Source organism: Notechis scutatus, chromosome 2 (assembly GCF_049901735.1).
Source record: "Notechis scutatus isolate UNSWTSFEM ecotype Mainland chromosome 2, rNotScu1.2, whole genome shotgun sequence".
NCBI lineage: Eukaryota > Metazoa > Chordata > Lepidosauria > Squamata > Elapidae > Notechis > Notechis scutatus.
The window spans coordinates 45264534-45287372 of NC_142010.1; the positions used below are offsets into that span (position 1 = coordinate 45264534).

The 22839-nt window shown below is 37.5% G+C and overlaps 1 protein-coding gene across 2 annotated transcripts in view; it reads right to left on the bottom strand.

The window, feature by feature from the left end:
• The window catches only part of SRGAP3 (SLIT-ROBO Rho GTPase activating protein 3), a 216734-nt gene that overhangs the window by 62502 nt on the left and 131393 nt on the right, over nt 1–22839 (bottom strand). For both annotated transcript variants that reach the window (XM_026678703.2, XM_026678710.2), the window contains exons 3-5: nt 20547–20709; nt 7805–7867; nt 2455–2640 (exon numbers count right to left, since the gene is read on the bottom strand). In XM_026678703.2, the coding sequence (XP_026534488.1) occupies nt 2455–2640; nt 7805–7867; nt 20547–20709 (412 nt within the window). The remainder of the gene's footprint in view (nt 1–2454; nt 2641–7804; nt 7868–20546; nt 20710–22839) is intronic.

Consider the following 22839-nt stretch of genomic DNA (forward strand, 5'->3'; position numbering starts at 1 on the left):
TGGAGTGGTTAACATTGAGTTTGTATCTGTTGTGTGCTCTTGTATTGTTGCGGTTGAAGTTGAAGTAGTCCTTGACTGGTAGAACATTGTAGCAGATAATTTTGTGTACTACACTTAAGTCCAATCGTAGGTGGCGTAGTTCAAGATTGTCCAAACCCAAAATTTCAAGCCTGGTGGTATAGGGTATTCTGTTGCGAGCAAAGGAGTGTAGTACTCTCATCGTGAAATACTTCTGGACTCGCTCAATTGTATTACTGACTATATAGAGTGCGGATTCCAGACAGATGAGCTGTATTCAAGTATTGGTCTAGCAAAGGTTTTGAATGCCCTAGTTAGCAATTCAATATTTCCAGAGGAGAAGCTTCGTAAGATTAGATGTACAACTCTTAATGCCTTTTTGGCAATGCTGTTACAGTGAGCTTTTGATATGAGTACTCCGAGGTCCTTGACAGAGTGAGGGTCATCAACGAGGTCATATCTGCCTAGTTTGTATTTGGTGAATTGATTTTTTTTACCAATGTATAGGACAGAGCATTTGTTGCTCGAGATTTGGAGTTGCCAAATGTTTGACCATTCAGACACATAATCAAGGTCACTTTGAAGAACAGTAGCATTGTCGGTGGTGTTGAATAGCTTTACATCATCCGCGAAGAGGACGCAGTTGCTAATAAGGTGATCACAAAGGTAATTTATATAGAGTATAAAGAGTGTGGGTCCTAAAACACTGCCTTGGGGGACACCACTGTTGACTGGAGCAGGGTTTGATATAGTGCTCCCTATTTTTACTATTTGTTGCCTGTTTGACAGGAATGACGTAATCCACTTATGAAGGGATCCAGAAATGCCATAAGAGTTTAGTTTTAACAGTAGTTTGTCATGTACCACTGAATCAAAGGCTTTGCAGAAGTCTATGTAAATTGCTTTACCCTGGTCGAGTAGAGTAGTCCATATGTTTTTGCAGTGTAGGAGTTGTAGGTTGCAGGACAATTTTTTTCCTGAAACCAAATTGTTTTGGGGAGAGTAGGTTGTTTGACTCTAAGTGGAGAGTTATGAATTGGTTAATGATTGATTCCATGATTTTGCACGTGACACAACACAGTGAGATTAGTCTGTAGTTTTCAACCAGGCTAGCTAAGGGGGGGAAAAGAGTTCCCAAACTGAGAATGTTCCTCAAGTCCAAGGCTCATGATTTTTTTTAAATAGTCAACTGCACATCTGTTACTCTCACTAAATCTGGATTGCTGGAATGCTGCCTGCCTGAATTCTTCTGTGCATTTTCACTTAAGATCTTGAGACTGCTATATATTAGCTGCTCTCTTTACTGCCTGTTAGCTGTGGAAAAGTGCCAGAAAGACAACACGTAGCAGGAGCTTTGAGTCAGGCAGGCACCATTCAACAGGAAGGAGAGCCTGGGGGCAAATTGTGGAGCACTTCCACAGAGAGGGGTACATTACCTCATCAAGGTCTGATGTGCTGAACTGTTAAGGAGAATTGAAAAGAACAACCTGTCAGGGAGAAAACCTTGAGAGAGAGAGATAAAAGCAAAAAAAAATTCCAACAGAAGCAAAATAGCTTTTAAGGTTTTTCTTAGGCCAAGGTCCCTAGAACCAACAATCATTTGTTATTATTATTTCTTAGATTTATATCCAAGCTTTCCTTGGAAACACAATATGACCCACACACCTACCTCTAATTTTATCTCCCCCAAACCCTATGAGATTAGTTAGGCTGACATAGAGGGAGAAAAAAAAAATAGCACAAAGCCACACAATACATGTTCATGACCAAAGGGAGACCTTAATTTGTCTTCCTGCAGTAGCAAGCTAACATCTTAACCACTATGTTATACTGGCTGTTCCGGACACTTTGCTGCCTGTGGTCAATTACATGCAATTTATGATAATAAACTGCATGTAGGGGGCGTGCATAAGCGCACCATCGTGCCTACCGTCCCTGTCCTATTGTTTCTCTTATTCTTTTATTTTTCTTATATGTACCCATTTCATGTATTCACAACTATGTATACACTTATACTTATTATCTTGTAAACAATTGGCAAATCAAATCAAATAAATAAATAAATAAATAAATAATCTGATTAATTACATTTATTTATTTTTCACACTTCTTAATCACCAATCTTCCTCAGAGCAGTGTGTACAATTTAATCAATAAAATTAAGGATTTACACAGATTGTTACATCTATTGTATTGTAGAACACTGTATTATATTTCCTCATTCACTGCTATATTGTTCACAATCCACTAGACACCATACTTTATTATTCTCCTTTAATCTATGAGTCTACAGGATATTTTCATCATCCAAGATCAATACTGAAATAGGTGAGATCAGAACTACAAATATTTGATACTCAGCTGCATCCTGACAATATATTCCTCTGTTCATTTTGCCAATAGCCAGCCACATGGAAAGCATGTCATCCTACTCACCTTCTCCTTCATCTTCTCAATCTTCTTAACAGAACTGCGGCGCTGAGGCCTATCTTCAAGCCGCAGCAGATTCACGCTGATGTCTCCTGCTTTGTTGAACTGCTTCTCTTCCTGCTTCTCCGCTTCCTTTAGCTTGCTCTCAGCACTGATGCTCTCAGCATGATACATGTGATAAGTCTTCATCACCTAAGATGAGGAAAGAACAACCGGTGGCACACATCTTTCATTCAAAAGTTAATGGAGGTGTATTAATTTTGGCTAGCTAATAAGTGCTCAGAATCTGTGGTGGTACAAGAAATAAGAGACCCTAGAATTTTTTTAAATACTATGATTAGGGTTTTAATAAATGCATTATGACCGTTAAAGGGACCCTATTTTTCCATATAGATTATGTAGATGTTTTTCGTGAGTATGTGTATGAAAAAGAGTGGGGGGGAGAACTTTTTTTTTAATTATATGGATGTTTTCAACTTCAGATGTGTATCAGATAAATATTGTTAAATATTTCAATCAAATTCTAAATCCTTATTAGTCTGGAATACCACTTAACCTGAACATAACTCTCATACATGAAAAATACTGCAAACTTTGACACTGTCAGGATTCCGGCAGTTACCCCAATTAAATCATGAGTCTCAAGCCAAACTTCCAAAACTTCAAAGGATTTATTGGGAGTTAACATATCCGGCACTGCCTGAGTATAGCCAACTCTGGGACACAAAATTCATTGTCACCCTTGACCCTGGTTTTCCCATATCCTCTGGGTGCATCATAATTCATATTCTCCAATGAGACACATCCATAATCAAGAGTCATCAATCATGTTCTCCAGTTAGATTTTTGCGTGGCAGAAACTTCAGTCACCTAGTTACTATCTCTGAAAAACTATGTATGGAATGCACTTTCAATTTCCAAGCTGCCGCACTGGTCTTTCAAACCCCTTTCCCCCCTCTCTTTCTGTTGGCAATTCTACAATGACCATAGAAATATTTTATGAGTTGACATACACTGGGTTTTAATTTGGTGGATGTGGTGAATTTTAAATCTTTCACAACAGAAACATGTTTTTTCTTCACTTTCACATCAAAGTAGTTCTTCACTGGATTTTTTTTTCTGCTATCTTGAGTATTACTTGGATGAATTAATAAATATAATATAGGCATTGCTCATCATTAACACATGTACCGTACAGTGTTTTGTGTGTGTGTGTGTGTAAATTATCAGTTACTATAAAAAACCAATCCCATTCTTTTATAAGTTATTTAAATATATTATTCATAAATGATTTTTTTTCTAAAATAGATAACAACTGGAAGACCATTTGTCCCTTTATAAATAGACATTCTGTGAATTGCTTACTTATTTGAATATATACAGCTAACTGCTTATGTTCGTGGGAAATAAATTCAGAAAATTAAACAAGAAATGTGGGCAAAATGTTAAGAAAATTTTGAGTACACATGCAAGACAAAGTACATCAGAATTATATGCCTTTATGAATATTAAACAGGAACCTAATTCTCTTTTATACTTGAAACAGAATAGCCATATAAAGCAAAGATTTAGCAAGTGAGATCAAAGACATGGTAAATTACTAACCATTATCTCTACTATTAAAGACATCAAGGATAAAGTATTTAACTCTTCTGACTCAATAAATCAGCTTTTGAAAAAATACCCATGATTTTATAATACTGAGTTCAATATAATTGAGTAAAATTAATCATTTTTATATAAAATAGCACTTCCTAAGATTTCATATGAACAAGTGGCTAAAAGAAATTATAGATACTGAAAAATCTATAAAAACAAGAAAAGTCCTGATCCAGATTCTTAGCCCATTTAGTAGTACAATAATGTTTCTCTGTCCCACTATTATTAAAGGTTTAGTATTATAATTTTTTTAAATAAAGTTTTTTCAGCCTTCTTCAGTGAAGCTTCCGTAACTGATTTTTTTTTAAGACAAATAAGGATAGATTGCTGCCTGTGCAATCTATCCTCCAATTTTTTTGTTAAATGCTAATTTGCAAATATTGATTGCAACCCTGACATGTAGACTGCAGAGATTATTATCTTCAGTCATTTATCTTGCAAAATCTGTTTTTATCAAAGGTCATCACCAAATATACTGACCCTTATTCACATGATAAACTTACATTCTCTGACAAGCTTAGTTTGAAACTGTAGGAGAATAATTTAGAAAGGTAGGTCATGGGCAAGGAGCAATATTAATACTTTAAATCAGTTTAGTGCCTTTCATCATTAATCTTTTTCTAAACTGTTTGTATATAAACAATTAAAAAGTATCATTAATGTGCCTTGTCACAGGTTCCATTTGAATTGTTCTCTCCCAAGCAGGACAGATGAATAGGTACAGGTTTCATCTTTTAAAAAATGCCATTATTGCTCCACAGATGAACAGGCAGTGCTTAAATCTCACAAATATGAAGACGTAATCCTATTTTTATATTTAATTTAATCTATACACCAGGTATCTCCCTATAAGCCTACTATCTTATTTACAGAGTTTTCAATGTTTCTCTCAGCTTGATGGACTGAGCTCAAATAATATGTAATCTCTGCTTTTATTTCCGATTCTCCTTTAATTCTGGGAAGTCTTTTAAAACTTTTCTCTCATTTTCACAGTACTCTTTACTAGCCTTAGCCTATCCATTCATGCTACAGAAGACCAATTTCTTTTGAACATTATATATGAGTGAGTCACTTGGAAGTATAGTTCACCTCAATTTATCTCAGACTGTAGACTGATTCTCCTTTCCTTGCTCTCAGCTGACTCTGCCTATTTGTGTCAGTCCCATAATAATTCAGCTCTTGTCCTTGCTGTCCAATGTTGTTTTCTTCTTGGACAAGTCTTCTTTAAACAAACTGATACATTTTATCTCCTTCTCTAACACGCCCCTCTTTCCAGCAGTGTCAGCAAGTCAGCAATACACATGCATACCCTCCAGCCTTCCTTGCCTCTGACTTAACAACTAAAAAGATGGAGAATATACAGGGTTTCCTGTTTTTGTCTAAATAGCTGTAAATGTATTATCTAGGAAGAACCTGTATCTTCTCAAGCTTTGGTACCTTTCAAATACATAACACAAATACAAAGGTTGCACTTTTCCAATCCATTATAGCTCCTCTCTGTACACATATGGGAAGAAGTTCACCATCTTCTATGCGGACTTTGTTCTACATGGATATTTGTTATTTTTAAGAACTCCGGAATAAAAAGTTATTAACAAACCCGTGGCTCACAGACTTAAAGAATATTATATTTATTTATTTTGCAGGTTTTGTGTGCCATGCCAGTCTTGGTGATGCATATTAAGTACAAATGAGAAAAGAAGATGTAAGGCTAGACTAGACATTCAGACTCTAGTAACATCCTCATTAGTCAACTGTGATACACTTTATGTGGAATTGCCTTGGTCAACCAGAATCTTCCCTTTAAAAAATGGCACTCATCAAGTTATTAACTGAGGCTGTATCGGCTATGTAATTTCACTATTATAGGGAACATGGCATCATCTTCCCTGGCTGCTATCCAAAGTCAGTTGAAAGTAATAGGTTTAATCTTTAAAGCCTCAGAAAAGCATTACATTATCCATGATCCTCAGAATACATATGATTCTTGAATCCATTATTTTGGGGTAAATGTAGGGAGTAAATCAATCTTCCCAAAATGTTTTTTCTCAAACTGAACTAGAAACTACAATAAATGGAGGCATAATTTCCTACTATTTTTTCAGCAGTTTGTAGGTTTGTAAGGCTCATTAGCCTTTTCGAATACTTCACAAGCTTTATTTTCAAAACAACATCAGGGATAGCAAGATGTCTTATTAAAGTATTCCATACAGTAGACAAGACAATTGGGTATACAATAAAATTAAAGAAAGAATACAAATGGTGAACATTTTAAAATAACTGCACAGAAATTTTGTAAGTGCGTTTTTGTTTTATGCTGCAGTAGATTATGACAGAATCCTTCACTAAAAAAAACAAAAACCCAGGACATCTTTGGCTTAGAGCACCTCATGTTATGTAACTATCTACTCACTTGTCAACTGGAATTCAATCAATGTTCTAAAAGGTTTGGCTGGATGTGCCTTAGCTGACATTTGGACTCTGCTCTGGGGTCTTTTCATTTTAGATTAGACCAGTGTTTCTGAATCTTGTCAACTTGAAAATGTATGGATTTCAACTTGCAGAACTTTCCAACCAGATAGAGATGGCTGGGAAATTCTGGGAGTTGATTACTCTGGGAAGTCCACACAATTTGAAGATTACTCTGGAAAGTCCACACATTTTCAAGTCCATACTGGATTAGAAAGTTGATTTGAATTATAATCTATTACATTATTGCAGTGTGATTTATATTTGGATGCTTGACAACTGACTCATATTTATGATGGTTGCAGTGTTCCGGAGTCATGTGATCATCTTTTGAGACCTTCTGACCAGCAAAGTCAGTGGGGAAACTAGATTCACTGAACAACCATGTTACTAATTTGACAACTACAGTGATTCACTTAACAAGTGTGGCAAAAAAAGTCATAAAATGGGGCAAAACTCATTTAACAAATTTCTCACTTAGCAACATAAAGTTTGGGCTTAATTCAGGAGTGAAATTCAACCATCTCAGCCCATCTCGGGAGAGGTGGTAGGGATGATTGCTATTACTATTATACCAAGCCACGCCCACAGAGCCGTTAGGGGAAAATTTTGAATTTCATTCCTGGCTTAATTGTGGTCATAAATTGAGGACTACCTGTATTACAAGCCACTCTGAGAAACCTAATTTTGAATAGCAACAAACTAGCACTGATAATAACTAACCAATATGGTTTGAGTAGGAGGAAGGATGTTTACAACTTTTTAAAATTAAGGACAGACAATGGTAGACCAAATTATAAACATGTCAGAAGAGCTATTTAAAAAAAAGAAAAATATTATTGTATTGTTACTAAGTGCCAGAACATCAGAAAAGCTATAATGGAAAAAAAAATTGGCCCAGAAAAATCTTCTGGAAAAATAAAGCCAAAAAAAAAAAAAGTCATCACTCCCCATCTTTTACTATAATAAATGATGCAATTTCACACTGATCTACAAATCATATTTAAGAAAATCTGTTTTAAGGATTGAAATTCAATTCTGGTATAAATAGCATCCTTTTCCCTGATGAATCCTAATTACTTGAAATACATCTGGAAATTTTCAAAAATGATCATACTAACTCTACATTAGTAGACCATACACACAACACACACACACACACACACACGTCATCATGTATATTTATTCCTAAATGTTAAGACACAAGTCCCAGGGTAAAATTACTCACAGTGTAGAGTTCATTTGTAACCTTCAAGAGTTCTTCATGCATCTGAAGACCAATTTCCTTACTCTGCAACACAAAATGAAAACACAAAGCTGAATATATAGTAAGTTTCCAAGATCTGCTGTAAAGAAAAAATCTGGATAAACATGTGCTTTCAACATTCCTGAAGCCGCAGATAAAAAGGATTAGCTTTGATCCTATAAAACAGTGATCGTCAACCAGCCATGTAAATGTTCACAGGTTATAGCAGTGGTGGGCAATTAATTTTCCCAAGGAGTCATATGAGAAACTCGACTTGTTGTGGAGGGATGCCACCCCACCTCCACCAATGCTCCACTGATGGCCTGCACACCACATCAATGCCCCAACCCACCAGCAATGCTGCTAATGCTGCCAACACTGCAGGCATGACAGGGAGAGCTGAAGAGCCAGATATGCCCTTTGTGTCAATAAAATACCCAGGACTGTAGTTTAAGTGGGACATTAAAGGAGTAATTAAACTTTAAGCATTCAAATCTTTCCATCAATGATAAATATATCAATGATAAATTGATGCCACCTAGTTTGGTAATACCAACTTCAGAAAACAACAAGAACCCAACAATTTAATTGTACTATTGCGGGATAGTGATACAAGGCAAGTACATCATTTGCTCAATAGATAACTTTTGGTAAATGGAAATTTTTCTGAGTATATCAATTGATAGCAAACAAAAGGATTTACAGCTCCTTTCTCCCCAGTCCTAAAGGAGTAAGAATTCACACAGTGATGTTATAATCCTAACCACATGATAAAATCACATGAATAAGCTGTGTGTGTGTGTGTGTGTGTGTGTGTATCACTGCATATTATTGTGTATATCAATAGATATTCCTGATGCTGATACTGACACACACAAATGCAGCATTTCTGCTTGACCAACCCAAATCCTAACTTTATTCAAATAGCCAAAAATGTTCTACTTCCACTAAAATATAGATTTATAAAATACTCGTTGCCATTGTTTGGATTTAAACTTATTTCATTTATTCATACAACCCATACTTCCTTATGCTGATTCTCATCTAAATGCTCATCTAAATATTTGACTAATATTATCCTTGCATGAGAGATTAATACAGACAGATCTGATTTCTAGACTTGTACCGAGTAAACTGAATGAGTTGCCCAGAGTTATTGACTAGAGTGGCACAAAAATATGTTGGCAAATAAAACAAATATAGCAACAAGACTGGCTAAAATTCATACCCCCTATACATTTTTCCATGCCTTTTTTGACAGATTGAACAGAACAAGCAAAAACATTCATATTTCATTCCACACTGAAAAATGTGTTCTGTTTACATAAATCCATTGATCTCTATTCTGAATTAGAGGTTATTTTATCTTTGCTAGTCCCTTAACTGGCACTAGCAAAGATAACATAATCCCCAGTCATGCTATTGGAGGATGAAGGGAATTTATACATGTAGAGAATGAAGCTTGCAATTCCATTATGTATCCCTACCTAAAAGTACAAAGGAGAACATTTGCATGTGCTCTTAAATTGCAAGCAGATGGAAACAGGCCTCCTCCTGTTATCTCTGTTCAAACACTTAGTTTGCAACTGCTGTTCAGTGGCCAAGGAAATAGACACCACACAGATAGCATACTCAAAATCTCAATATTTATTATGGATGGTGTTTCAACTCTCCCCCACGTTAAACTGTTTAACAGTTACAAATGTTCTTTTCCCCCTTTTTGTGAAAAAAGTGGGAATACAACATAAAAACAAAACAAAAAAACAAAGAATCCTGTCCTTTCTCTTTCCTACTCACATGGAAATCCTTTGATGTTGATAGCTTTCACATGAAGAAGCCACAGGAAAAACAGGGAAATCTGGTTTCCACCCTGAAATTCTCAATGTTTGGCCTAGGTCTAGGTTGGACATGAGGAAGGGAAGGGTCATGGAGTAAGAAAGGCTCAACCAGTTCTTTTGTTCTTTCCACCAAGCAGTTCAGCTTGTTAATTGTAGCATGTTGACTCATATGAAACAGAGATTTTGGGGGGGGGAGTGAGGGGGGAGTTAAATAATTCAATGTCTAGTCCTTTTTCATATTTTACACAGGCAACTGCAAATCTTTTCTTGGCTGAAAACAAAATAGAACAAACTTGTATTATAATTCAAGATGACAACAGTGGGATACTGCTTCACAGGTGGAAGCACCATCTTTCCTAAAGATTACCTTTAGAATGATTCAATATCATCTTTTTCTGGGTAATTCATTATAGATTTTTTTTAACAATGGTAAATACCATGCAAGTACTATAAGTTGCAGTTTTGTCACATAAGTGTATCTGTGTGCATGTATGTATACATGCCAAGAGTCTCCTTTCTATCAAAAAAGACCTGAATCTAAAATCCATTACATAAATAGGGTTTGCTATCAAGTAAGATAAGTGATCTGTCACTACTCCAGAGATAAGATGTTACCAAGTCACTAGTCCAAAACAATGTGCGCATTACAGTCAATGAAATAAGGATGCTCTGGATGAAAACTAACAACATTTGCATGGTCACACATATCTATCAAAATATATGCTATGGAGAAAAAAGGTCCCTCAAGTTACATGAAAAGAATCAATCCCTAGTAAAAATGAATGATTTAATCAAGCCAGTCATATTGTTTTTCATTTATCATCATTCACTGAGTTATTGAAAATAAATACAATGCTCATCACATGTCAGCAAGCAAGCTAGGGAAACTTAAAATTGGGAGAAGAATACAATATATTTCTCCATAAATATGTTGTGTTTTAGGCTCCACCAGATCTGGAAAAATTCTATTGTTGACTCTCAGAAGGGTTGCATTTTCCCATTTCAGACTTATCACAATCTTGGGGTCCTTTTAGACTCTCAATTCCTGCTCATAAAGCAGGTGGAAGATGTGAGTAGAGTGTTTTACGCAAGGACATCTGGTGTGCCAGTTGCGGGGTTCCTGTGCTGGGAGGACCTTCAGAAATTCATTCATGCCCTGTTTGCCTCACATTTGGACTACTGCAATGCACACATGAGGCTGCTTTTGAAGGACCATACAGAACTTACAGCGAGTCCAGAACACAGCAGAACAGCAATGAGGGATGCACTGTATTAGACACATATAAGCTTGCTGCTTTTTCACTGGTTTCACTGGTTTCAGTGTGCCATGCACCTTTAAAGCCCTTCATGGGGCAGGCTATCAGAAGGACCACTTATCTCCAGTGGTTTTTGCCCATCCAGTTTGGTCCAGTAGACTGGATGTACTCCCATTGATTAAAGAACGTCATCTTTCAGGATGCAGAAAGTATGCTTTCTCTGTTGCAATTCCTGCCCTCTGGAATGTATGTGGTTCCCACCCTCAAGTCATTTAGGAAATTATCAAAAATCTAGTTATTCTTCTTGAGGACTCAGAGTTATTGTGGCACACACAAACCCCCATCCTTTTCCCCCTTTGTTTTGTTTTATTTGGAGATGATCTGTTTTGATTTGGTTTTGGTATTTCTGCTATTTTGCTGGGTTCCATTTTTATCTATTTTGTTTAAGTAAGCCACCCAGAGTAATTGAGGAGTCGAGCATCCTGTAATCTAAATAAACAAATACATAAAATATGAAAACATCGAAGGACACCCTTGTTTGACAGTTTCTTTGCAAATAATTTCAGGGCCATTTTATTTTTCTGTAATGTTAGGAAGAGAAAGGCAGTAATTGTGGTACAGAAATATTTTCATTGCAAAGATCCAAGATTTTTCCTAGTTTGTAGCTTCAGTATTTAGTTCTCAAATGTACTCTGCCAAAAACCTTTCCTAAGAAAATTTACTACTGCGCTAGGGAGGACTTGAGTTTTATGTAGCAACAAACCACAACCACCACAGGACAAGTGCCCTTTGTCATGACAGTTTTACATGACCATTGCAACAAGGAAATCAGTGTCGCTTCTAAACAATATTAAGAAGTTGAGAGGCAGGTTTATACCTCCCTGAGCCACACCATCAACAGAAAAGAAAATGCTGTTTCAGTATACTAGCTCAGGGTAACTAATGAAAAACCCGAGGCCTGAAAATAAATCAGGTTTTTATAACAAATGACCCAGCTTTTGAAAGATGAAGCTTTCTGACCCGTCAGCAACCCAATCCTAAGAGCCAAATCATAATAATAATAATAAAACCCTAGACCTGAATCATAAATCCAAAGTCAGACAGTAGAACTTTCTAACTACTAAGACATGCAGTTCTGGTTTGACCCATGCATTACACAGGATGTTATTCCAACCAGAACAGTAACATAATGCAATCACTGTACTATTAGAGGCAGGTAACTCTAGCAAAAACAGTGTTACGATATCATAAAACAGGTTGTGCTTTATGGCTGCTGAAGGAAAGCAAGCCAGGAAATTCTACCAGTAACAGAATGCCGATTGTGAAGAAGGGGAAAATACTTTTTGTTAGGTAACAAGAGCTGAAGTATTTTTCAGAGTTGTGGTCAATTATGTAATTATCCAAGAAATAGCTAATTGTTTTTTTGTTTCTATTATTTCTGCTCAATCCACCAGATCTGGCAGAAAGGCCCCTTTATTCAACAATATCACCCAGAGACATACCTTATCTGTGGCAGTCCCTGCCTCATGGAACAGAATTCTCCTAAAGATCCAGATAGCCCTGATCCTGGTAGCCTTTCATAAGACACTGAAGACCACGCAGAATCACTAGGAGTCAGGCAGCATATACATTTTATATAAATGTAATATAAATTTAATTGATGATGATGATGATGATGATGATGACCTGTCTGTTCCTCAGGAGTTTAAGCAAACTCTGTTGTTGATGTCATTTTATGATTGGAAGTCATCATTTACCTTAGGCTTAAATAGGTTATTGTTTTTAATTGTTTCTAATGCACCATTGAGAGTTAGTTACCTGTGTGGGATGAGCGGCCATATAAATTATTTAAGTAAATAAAAAATAAATTATTAATTGGACTACTTTCGGAAACAAACAAAAAATGACTGCTTAAATAACAGAAATAATGGATTATATTAATTAAAACGGATATGGTTCTCAACGCAGTTTCCCATGAGCAACTCAACTATGCTTATCAAATTCCCTGTCCCCACCTTACTTTTTATATTTCCTTTCAGTGTGCATGGGCATGTATGCAAAAAAAGAATTCAAGCTTTCTTAATTCCAAGAACGTCTTTGGCTCTATATGATCCCATTTTTGCAAAAGCATATAATCTCCCCTCAAAATTCCAAACATCAGTCCAACATGGTTAGTGACCCTGAAATAAAATATGGATTCTCAAGGTCAGGAACAACGGCCCAAATTAAGATAAAATCATCAACATAATCATCATAGTGATTGTCTATCAACTGCAGGATGATGAAGGCCTCTTCTGCATGTTTCCAATCTACACTGTCTTGAGCTTTCTTTTGCCAATTGGGTCTGCAATACTTGCTGATGTCATCAATCCATCTTGGTTTAGATCTCTTTTGTGGATGCTTTTATCACGTGGATCTATGATTGCCTTGGTCCACCTATCATCAGCTCTTCTCATTATGTGACCAGCCCATTTCCATTGCAATTCTAATAAAGACCAATATTTCACAGCTGTTTGTCAGAACTAAATGAACCATTTTTCCCTCTGAGTCATCAATATTTTACCTGAATAAATCTTTTGAAGACCTTTGCTAGAAATATTTTGTAACAGAAATATTAATGGAAAATTTAGAGTTCATTTTACCTTACTGAAAGTATGAATCCCTACAAGATCACACTTCGCTAGATTGAACTCAAACATTTAATCTCTGGAAGTATGGATTGAAAGTTCAATCTACTTACATTCTATAAACCAGAGATGTCAAACTCACATTGTCATAGCGGTGTCACATGACATATCTGGACATGACATATCTGGCTCATGTCCAGGCATGGACATGGCCAGCATGTGATGCATCCAGCCCATGGGCTGGGAGTTTGACAGCCTTGCTATAAAGATTTCTTATATGTTACATCTTTCCTCTTTTGTAAAACTATAGGAATCAGGAAATGATTGTTCTATATTGTTATATCAATGCTAATGAGAAGAGCTAGGGGCTATCAATTAACCAGCTGCCATGATAAGGACAAGACAAGAATTATCACATATTCCCAGGCCCTTATCACAAGATTCGTAACTTTGGATGACTGGATGCCTTCTCCATATGTAACAGACCAGCAATGGAAGAGACAGGCAGTAACCATTATCCAAAGGCTGACAAAGGCAATTTTATGTCCTTACTTACTCAATATATTCAATTATACTTGATTTATTTTTAAACAGGAGGAAAAGAATCACCTTAAAGTCTTATTTCGTTTTGCTTCTGCCATATAGCTATTAAAATTAGGCTGGAACTGACATCTCCCAAGTAATTTCAGACTTCTGCCATTCAGCTTTGGTTCGCAACAAAGCCTTAGGCAATACCATGATTTTGCTGTTAGTATTTGGGTCATTTTGCACTCAGTTTCTAGATCATTTTAGTTTAGTACTAACAATAGTATGAATGATTCTTTTTTCTAGTCTATCATCCATTCATGTCACATCTCAATTAAAGTACAGATAGTCATTTACTTAAAATAGCAACAACACTTAGACTTATATACCGCTTCACAGTGCTTTACAGCCCTCTCTAAGCAGTTTTTACAGAATCAGCCTATTGACCCCAACAATCTAGGTCCTCATTTTACTGACCTCGGAAGGATGGACAACTGAGTCAACCTTGAGCCTGGTGAGATCCGAATTGCCAAATTGCAGGCAGCCAGCAGTCAGCAGAAGTAGCCTGTAGTACTGCATTCTAACCACTGCACCACCATGGCACCATTCATTTGGTAGTCGTTTGAATGACTTATGACTGGTTTTCACACTTGTGACCATTGCAGCATCCCCATGGTCATGTGATCAAAATTTGGATGTTTGGCAACTGGCTCATATTTCATTGCTAAGTGAGACAATTCTTAATTGAGTTTTGCTGCATTTTATGACCTTTCTTGCCATAGTTGTTAAGTGAATCCCTGCAGTTCTTAAGTTAGTAACCTAGTTGTTAAGTGAATCTGGCTTCCCCATTAACTTTGCTTGTCAGGGGGTCACAAAAGGTGATCGCATGACTCCAAGACATTATTACCCTCATAAATATGAGCATCTAAATGTTGATCACATGAATATGCAAGTCTAAGGGTGAAAAATTGTCACTTTTTAATGCCATTGTAACTTCCAACAGTCACCAAATGAAAGGTTATTAGTCGAGGACTACCTGGGTTCCTCCAATTCTCTTTTGCATATATTGAATATGTTCTGATAATTTAAGTGTATGTTCCCTGCTTAAAAAAACCTTTCAGAATTCATTCCCATTTATATTCCCAAGAACAAAGGCAGATGATGGATCTTCCAACCATCATGAAATTAGAAGCAATTCTTATATGAATCAATTAGGGACATGTTTATATCTTTCACTGTTTATGGTAACTGTTTTTATTTACACAGTGAAAATACCCATTTGCAATGGAAAAATTCAGCATCTATTACCATTTCTGCCTCACAAGATGTCACAACCTGTTAATAACTCAAAGAAGGAAATTAAAAGGGACATTTTTGAAACCAAATGTTACTCCAATTTACAATCAGGGAAAATTTCAACAGCTGCAAAACAATTAGGACTGTTCCTAATCTTTAAGGAGCCAACCATTTCATAGCATATATTATTAAAACGGATTTGAGTGCAACCTCTGCAAATTGGATAAAAACCTGGAAAATTTATTTCAAGAAATAAGCTTCCATTAACTGAAGCAGGGACAGGGGCCTCATTCAGGCAATCATTTTGAAGTGTCAGGTGACTTCCCTCCCCTACAATTTTCACATGATATACTAATCCTGTTTGTGCGCTGCATTCTTGTTAAGCTAGTTCAGATTAATCATCCTGGCTTAAAATACAGTGGACAGATCATTAAAACTACATGGGGCATAATTTCAAATTAAAAAGTCTAATTGTTCCCAGAATGTAGTAATTCATAAAAAATTGTCTCTTTTTACAAAATCAAGACTTTTTTGGTCAGGTATCTACTTTGGAAACTTATGGTTTCAAAGATTACAATCCTGTCCTCGCTGACCAGCATTCGGCCTGCCGATATTTTAATGTCAAGCAGTAATGCCATGGTGTAAGATATGTGCCTTCTTATCTTGAATGCTATCCAAATATAACAAAAACAGGTGAACCTTATTTAACATTTAGTGTGCATTTTCAGTTATGATGGTGATGAAAAAATAATTTTGCAAAAAATCCTGGCATTTAAAATATTTGCATGTCTATAAAGCAAAGGAAGGATGAAGAAACATCATAAGCACAGCCATGATTTCACTTAGCAACTGCTTCACTTAACAACTGATTAGCTAGTCGCAATTGTTAAAACTAGGACATGGGTGTCAAACTCACTGCATCACATTGCTGTCACATGACATTTCGCAGACATTTTTCCCATTCGTGAAGCTGGGGTGGGCATGACCTGTGTGTGACGCATCCGGCCCGGTGGGCCGCCAGTTTGACACCCCTGAACTAAGAGTACCTGTAATATGAATAGGAAAGCAAAGACTTGGAGTAATGCAAACTTGATTAAGGGAAAGAAAGGCTAGATTTGTCAGTATAAGGTACTGTTTATACCTGGGTAAATTTCTCCGCTAAGAGCTTATTCCAACAATAACAACCAAGCCTTCAGCTGTGGCTTTAACTCATTATATGCAGAGACATGTGAACTCTACTGATATCTCAAGAGAGACATTGTGAACATAATCTCAGGTGCAGATGCAAAAGTGAATAATGTGGCTTTAGCCTGATTAAAAGCAGGTGCTATATACAGCAAGCTGCAGATGGAGTCAGGCCTAATATTACTTGCTTTTCAGTGTAGTTAGTGGAGGAAATATTGTTAACACAGATCTAATCAACAAATCAGAAAACCTGCAATTTCAAACTACTTTCCCAAGAATTACTATTGAAATGGTATCCAGAATTATGCCGATACATTTAATCAAATAAATGTGCCAGTAAATAAATGCACTTATATACCCATGCATTTTAAATATAGCTTTAGATGGTTAACAAAAATAGAGATGGAAACACAGCATGTACTTTTAAGAGCTTTAAAACAGTTTTAAAATGACTGAGACATCCCACAGCTACTTGACACCGTAAAACAAGATATCCCTTCCAAGTTCCACTAACATTTCAATCCCATTGCCCATTCAATCCCATTGCTCATGGACTTTTAAGACCTATGAGATTTGGAGCCATCTAATTTCAAATGGGAGGTTGTTCCATAAGGTGGGCACCATGAATGAGAAAGTACACATCCTGGGTATCATTAAATGACATTGTTTCACAGAAATCAAATTGGATGAAAAGGCAGCAACTATCCGAGACAGACGGTCTCACAAGTAACCTCTTCCTATTCCACGCAGGGCTTTAAAGGTGACAGCTAACATATTGAAGTACAACTGGAAGCCTATGGGGAAGTAATGCAGCACTTTGGTGCAGTGGGATTATGGAGGAGTGCTGTGGTGTACTCAAAATGGTATACCCTAGCTGCAGCTTCTGAATGCTTCTCAAGGGCGCCCCCAAGAAGACTGTGTTGCAATAGGGAAGTGGGAAGTGACTAAAGCATGAGTGATCCTGAATAATGCTACCTAATCCAGGAACAGGTGATGCAGTTCAAACTGAAGACACTTCTTGGATGAGAAATGAAGCATTTTCAAAGAAAAACCAAGAAAGTTAAGTGCTTTTTGGAAAAGCACTTTTGGGACAACCCTGTCTGGGGAAATGCTGCCTCATCCAGAGTTAACAATGCAAAAGGTCCAGATCCAAAAGTCTCCAAAACCCACAGTACTCAAGTCTTATAGGGGTAGAGCTGGATTCTGTTATTCCCTATCTTAGAACCTCAGTGCTTTCAGATACTGAGAAAGAACCTTGACAGCATTGCTTGGAAAACTTGGAGAGAGGTATACAACTACATATCATCAATATATTGATGATACTTGACCTGTACTGATGATTTCACCCAATGTTAAAAATAGGAATGGGGAGAGACTCAAGTTTTTGAGGCATCATTGAGGCACCCTGTAAAACACACCCCCTTTTACCAACAACAACTGAAACCAGCCTCAGAAGAAGGAAGAGAATCTTCATAAAACTCTGCTCCTCACTCCAATCCTCCTATACTAATCAGGGATACCATGATTGATCAATTGCCAGAAGTTAAAGGAATTCCAAGACGGAGCTACCATCTCCATCACAAGCCTCCAGAGCTCATCTACAAGGAAGATCAATGCCATCTCAGGAGTATAATTGGACCTGAATAATGTTTCATAATCCATTTCCTCAAGAGCCCTTTTTAAATCCTCCAGGGCAGTTAGATCCACCTATTGCATTTTAACAGCAGACAAACCACTGCTTCCCTTAAAGGAGTCCCAACTGTTTCTTCCCACAAGAAAATATTTCCCAGCAAGGAAATCCCCAGACAGGGGAGACCTGGATCTAAAACATGGTCTTTAGCAATAGCAATAGCACTTAGACTTATATGCTGCTTCACAGTGCTTTACAGCCTTCTCTAAGCAGTTTATAGAGTCAGCCCCCAACAATTTGGGTCCTCATTTTACCCACCTTGGAAGGATGGAAGGCTGAGTCAACCTTGAGCCTGGTGAGATTTGAACTGCCAAATTGCAGGCAGCTGGCAGTCTGCAGAAGTAGCCTGCAGTATTGCACTCTAACCACTGCGCCACCGCAAACTCTGTCCAGATCATTGGGCACAACAGCTTCTATTCAGTTCCATAATTCCAAGCAAATCCAAATGTCTTTTTCCAACAGATACCTAGAAAAGTCCCTGCAAGGAACTTGCAGTGGGTCTCCATGGTCTCTACTTACACAGGAGTCACCTGCAATACACTCCCAACAATAAGAGCAGAGAAATAAGGACCCTCAGATAAACTTATTGAATAAATCCTTCCTCCATGAAATGGGATGAGGAGGAGCTACAGAGAATTCCAAGGCTAAGTGGCTACAATCGAACTCAAAATTTCTGTTACTAAGCATGACGGTTGTTAAGTGAATCACTGTTCAGCCCCATTTTACCATCTTTCTTGCCACAGTTGTTAAGGGAATCACTGAAGTTGACTTTGCTAATCAGAAGTCACATGACCCCAGGACACTGCAGCCATCATAAATACATGCCAGTTGGCAAGCCTTTAAATTCTGGTCTTGTGACCATAGGGATGCTGCAACAATCGTAAGTGTGAAACAGTCATAAGTCACTTTTTTCAATGCCATTGTAACTTCAGTCACTAAACGAATGGTTGAAAGTTGAGGACTACCTGTAATTATGTTGTCGCTTAACTCCCAATCACATTCCTACTGCTTCAGTACAGAAACCTAGCATGTGAAACCTCCCACCCCCACCCCCCAATGTATATCAAATAATCGATATTTTGACTCAGGTCTGTGGAGGACATCAACTCCTAAGCTGCCTCTAATTCCCATTCCAGAGGAAGTGAGTTAAAGTCCTCCAAATTGTTAGGCATAAATTCAGCCACAACACCGAGCAGCTTATGTAGGAAAGAACCCAGGCTGCTTCAGTTTCATTTCTCTAGATCGACCTAATAAAAGTCAGCCATTTAATATAACATTGCATTATGTTCCTCTCAGGATTGCCATGAGCTTATCTGCCTCCTAACAAAGCTAAGTAAATGGAATGGGTATTAGCCAGCCTAACACATGACATTTTGCACAATGTATACCCATCCAGAACAGGATCTCTTGCATTCACCCTCATAACTTTTAGGTTTAACTTGCCCAGATAAATGCAGGCAACTCTGATGCTATGGCAAAAGTAACTGATATTATTACAATTTGTTGTTGTTTTAAACATTCAGTCATGTCCGACTCTTGGCAACGTTGCAGCCAAGTGCTCTCCAGGCAACTCTGTCAAGGACAGCTTCTTTCAGTTGCTGGATGTTCATCTTAGTATCAGTTTTGAAGTTATCAAACCAGAGTGTTCTTTGCTTGCCCCTTCTTCTTATTCCACGAACCATTCCTAGCATCACTGATTTCTCCAATGAATTTACACGCACGACAGGGCCAAAGTAAATCAGACATGGTCTTTTGATTTTGACTTCTAATGACGTGTCTGGGTTTTATATGATTCAGCACCTGTCTATTGGTTGCTCTTTCTATCCATGGTAAATCTACAATTACAATAGAATACAGATTATTACAAAACGGAGAAGGAGAAATCAGTAAGTGATAGCTTATTATAATGTTATTTTTCCCCATGTTTTTTTTTCCAATGATAAAATGAATATGTCGACACCAGCAAATCCTTGCCTACCTGCAAACAGGTGAATGCTAGGGAAATGTTATACATTTTAGAAGTCTGGAATAGAAACAGAAGTCCTTTAATAGAACAAGACAAGTCTAGGCAGATTTCCTTATTAGCAGGCAAAGAGTGGACAATTCAGCCTTCTTTCTTCTCTCCCCAGCATCATTTTGTTCAATTCTCATTTAGTCCTTCTATTCTCACCCATAACCTTCAGAGAAAAGGTCCCATCAGCATTCATTCTTATTCTTCCATATATATGATATGCAAACACAAAATTGAATTGGTTTTAGACATGATCCTTCTTTTGCCAGAGAAGATATAGTAAACAACACATTTACCTTTTTAAACAGCCGAATAACATCCTCACTAATCTGGGAAAGTCTGACAATGACATTATTCATGAAGATATCATTCAGGGTGGCATGGTCTCTGCTCTCTCTTCGGGTCTGTGTCAACACTAGATACCAGCAGTTCACAGGAGAAAGGAGGTGTTGATCCTTCCTATAAGCAAAGAGGAAGGAAAAGTGAAAAAATATTTTTTAAAAACTCAGTCCACACATGAGAGCATTTTCTTTGATCTCAAAAGTCAGGATGTTTGGTGAATATATTTTGCTTTCGCAAAGTTTGCCAAAAGAACCAAAAGAGCCTTAATTCACCCTTTGTGTGAATGATGCTTTTTTCTGGATGGCTGCCTCAGCCTGTTACAGATCATTAGCCAATATGATGTTACAATTCATAATTGAAAAAGGAAGTACAGAATAATAATATCAAGTTGGTATTTAGGACTGGACTATAATTGTGCTCTTTCACAGTAGCAATCCAATCTTTATAGACACTTATTTGAAAGCAACTCCAATATTTTTTTCCAAGCATAATTCACTTCCTATATGCATAGAGAGTTCTAATGACTGAGGAATTCATATTATTGTAGTCTAGGTGGTCCTTGACTTACAACCACAACTGACCTCGGAATTTTGGTCGTAGGTCATTGCTATCATTAAGAGGGTAACCAGGAGGCTTGATTCAATTTTACAACCATTTTTAAAATGGTTGTTAAGCAAATGCCATGGTTGTTAAACAAACGATATTTGGCAAAAAAAAAAACCACAAATCACAGACATGTAATCACACCACAAGACGCTGCAACCAGTGATACGTGCAAGCTAGTTGCCAAGTGCCTGAAATGTATCATGTGACCACAGGAGTGGGCGTGGCTGTCATAACTTCAAGGATGGGTAACTTTTTTTAAAGTCCATTGTAACTTCTAACAATCATCAAGCGACCAGTCATTAAATAAAGACTACCTCTAATTAGAAGGGTCAGAAAAAAAAATCTGCTACAAGGTTGAATTATGTAACATATACATTTCAAAAACCTCATTTCAGACATTCCTTTATGTGGAAAAGGAATATGCCACATCATAAATCTCTATATTTCATCACATAGTACATACAATATGATAATAGTAATGTTTTCAAAATGTAAGACAACTAATTTACCATTACACAGCCTGAAGAATAATGAGTTTTTTCTTGCTTTTACGTATACTCCAGTAGCAATGCATAGGACTTTCTAATTTTATCAACAAAATTCCTTGTTTCACACTGAGAAACAGTGACTGCCACAAATCCTTGAAAATTAATAGCAAGGCATTATTATTTAATGAGGGAAGGAGAATAAGTCACAAACAGCACTCTTATACTTTTTCCCCCTAAATATTGAGGAAGACACTTTGAAACTTGCTACAAATCTCTCTCTATTAACATTGCAAAATACCCTTTAAAATTTGAATACTGGAATCCAAATGTGATACTATGTTCTAAAGCAGGGGTCCTCAACCACGGTCCATGGACCGGTACCGTCCTCATGAACAACTCCTACCGGGTGAAGTGCTGAGCGTGCCGCCATCTTTTTGATGAAAAAGTGCTTCCGTGAGCTTGTCCGGTAGAAAGCTCACCGGAAGCACGCTTTCATCACAAAAGATAGGGCGCTTATGCTCTGTGAGCTTTTCCAGGTAGAAAGCCATTTCTACCCGGAAAAGCTCACCGAGCGCCGCCGCTATCTTTTTGATGAAACGGCTTCCGTGAGGTCACCGGAAGCACTTTTTCATCAAAAAAGATGGCAGCGCCAGCTGATGCCGTACCGGGCCGCGGTGCCCAGCTGATGCCGGCACCGGGTCGCGGCGCAAAAGGTTGGGGATCCCTGTTCTAAAGTACTGAGGATAGTTGATGTTTTATGGAATTGCTTACAGATAAGGGATGGGTTATGGAACGAAGAGACATTTGTTTGTGTCCTCAGAGGGGGGTCACAAAGAGAACCAAACTTGTTTTTACTTAAGGATGAAGATTTGTTCTCCGAGCTTATGAGTTGGTTTTCGAACATTTCATTACCAGGCTAGGTAACTTCTTCAGGGGAGTTTAGGGAATGTCAATGACAATGTTCTTTGTTCATAAGGGCTTCAGGCTGCTGTGGGATTCAGCCGGTTTGGGCTGGTTCTGGCAAATTGGATGTTAAATTTACATCTAGTTGGCCGAACCGGTAATTGAACAGACTAGCTGGCCCCACCCACTCCACCCTCCAAGGAGTCTCCACGTGGCCTGTTTCGGATGCAGGTAAGTGCAGAATCCATGT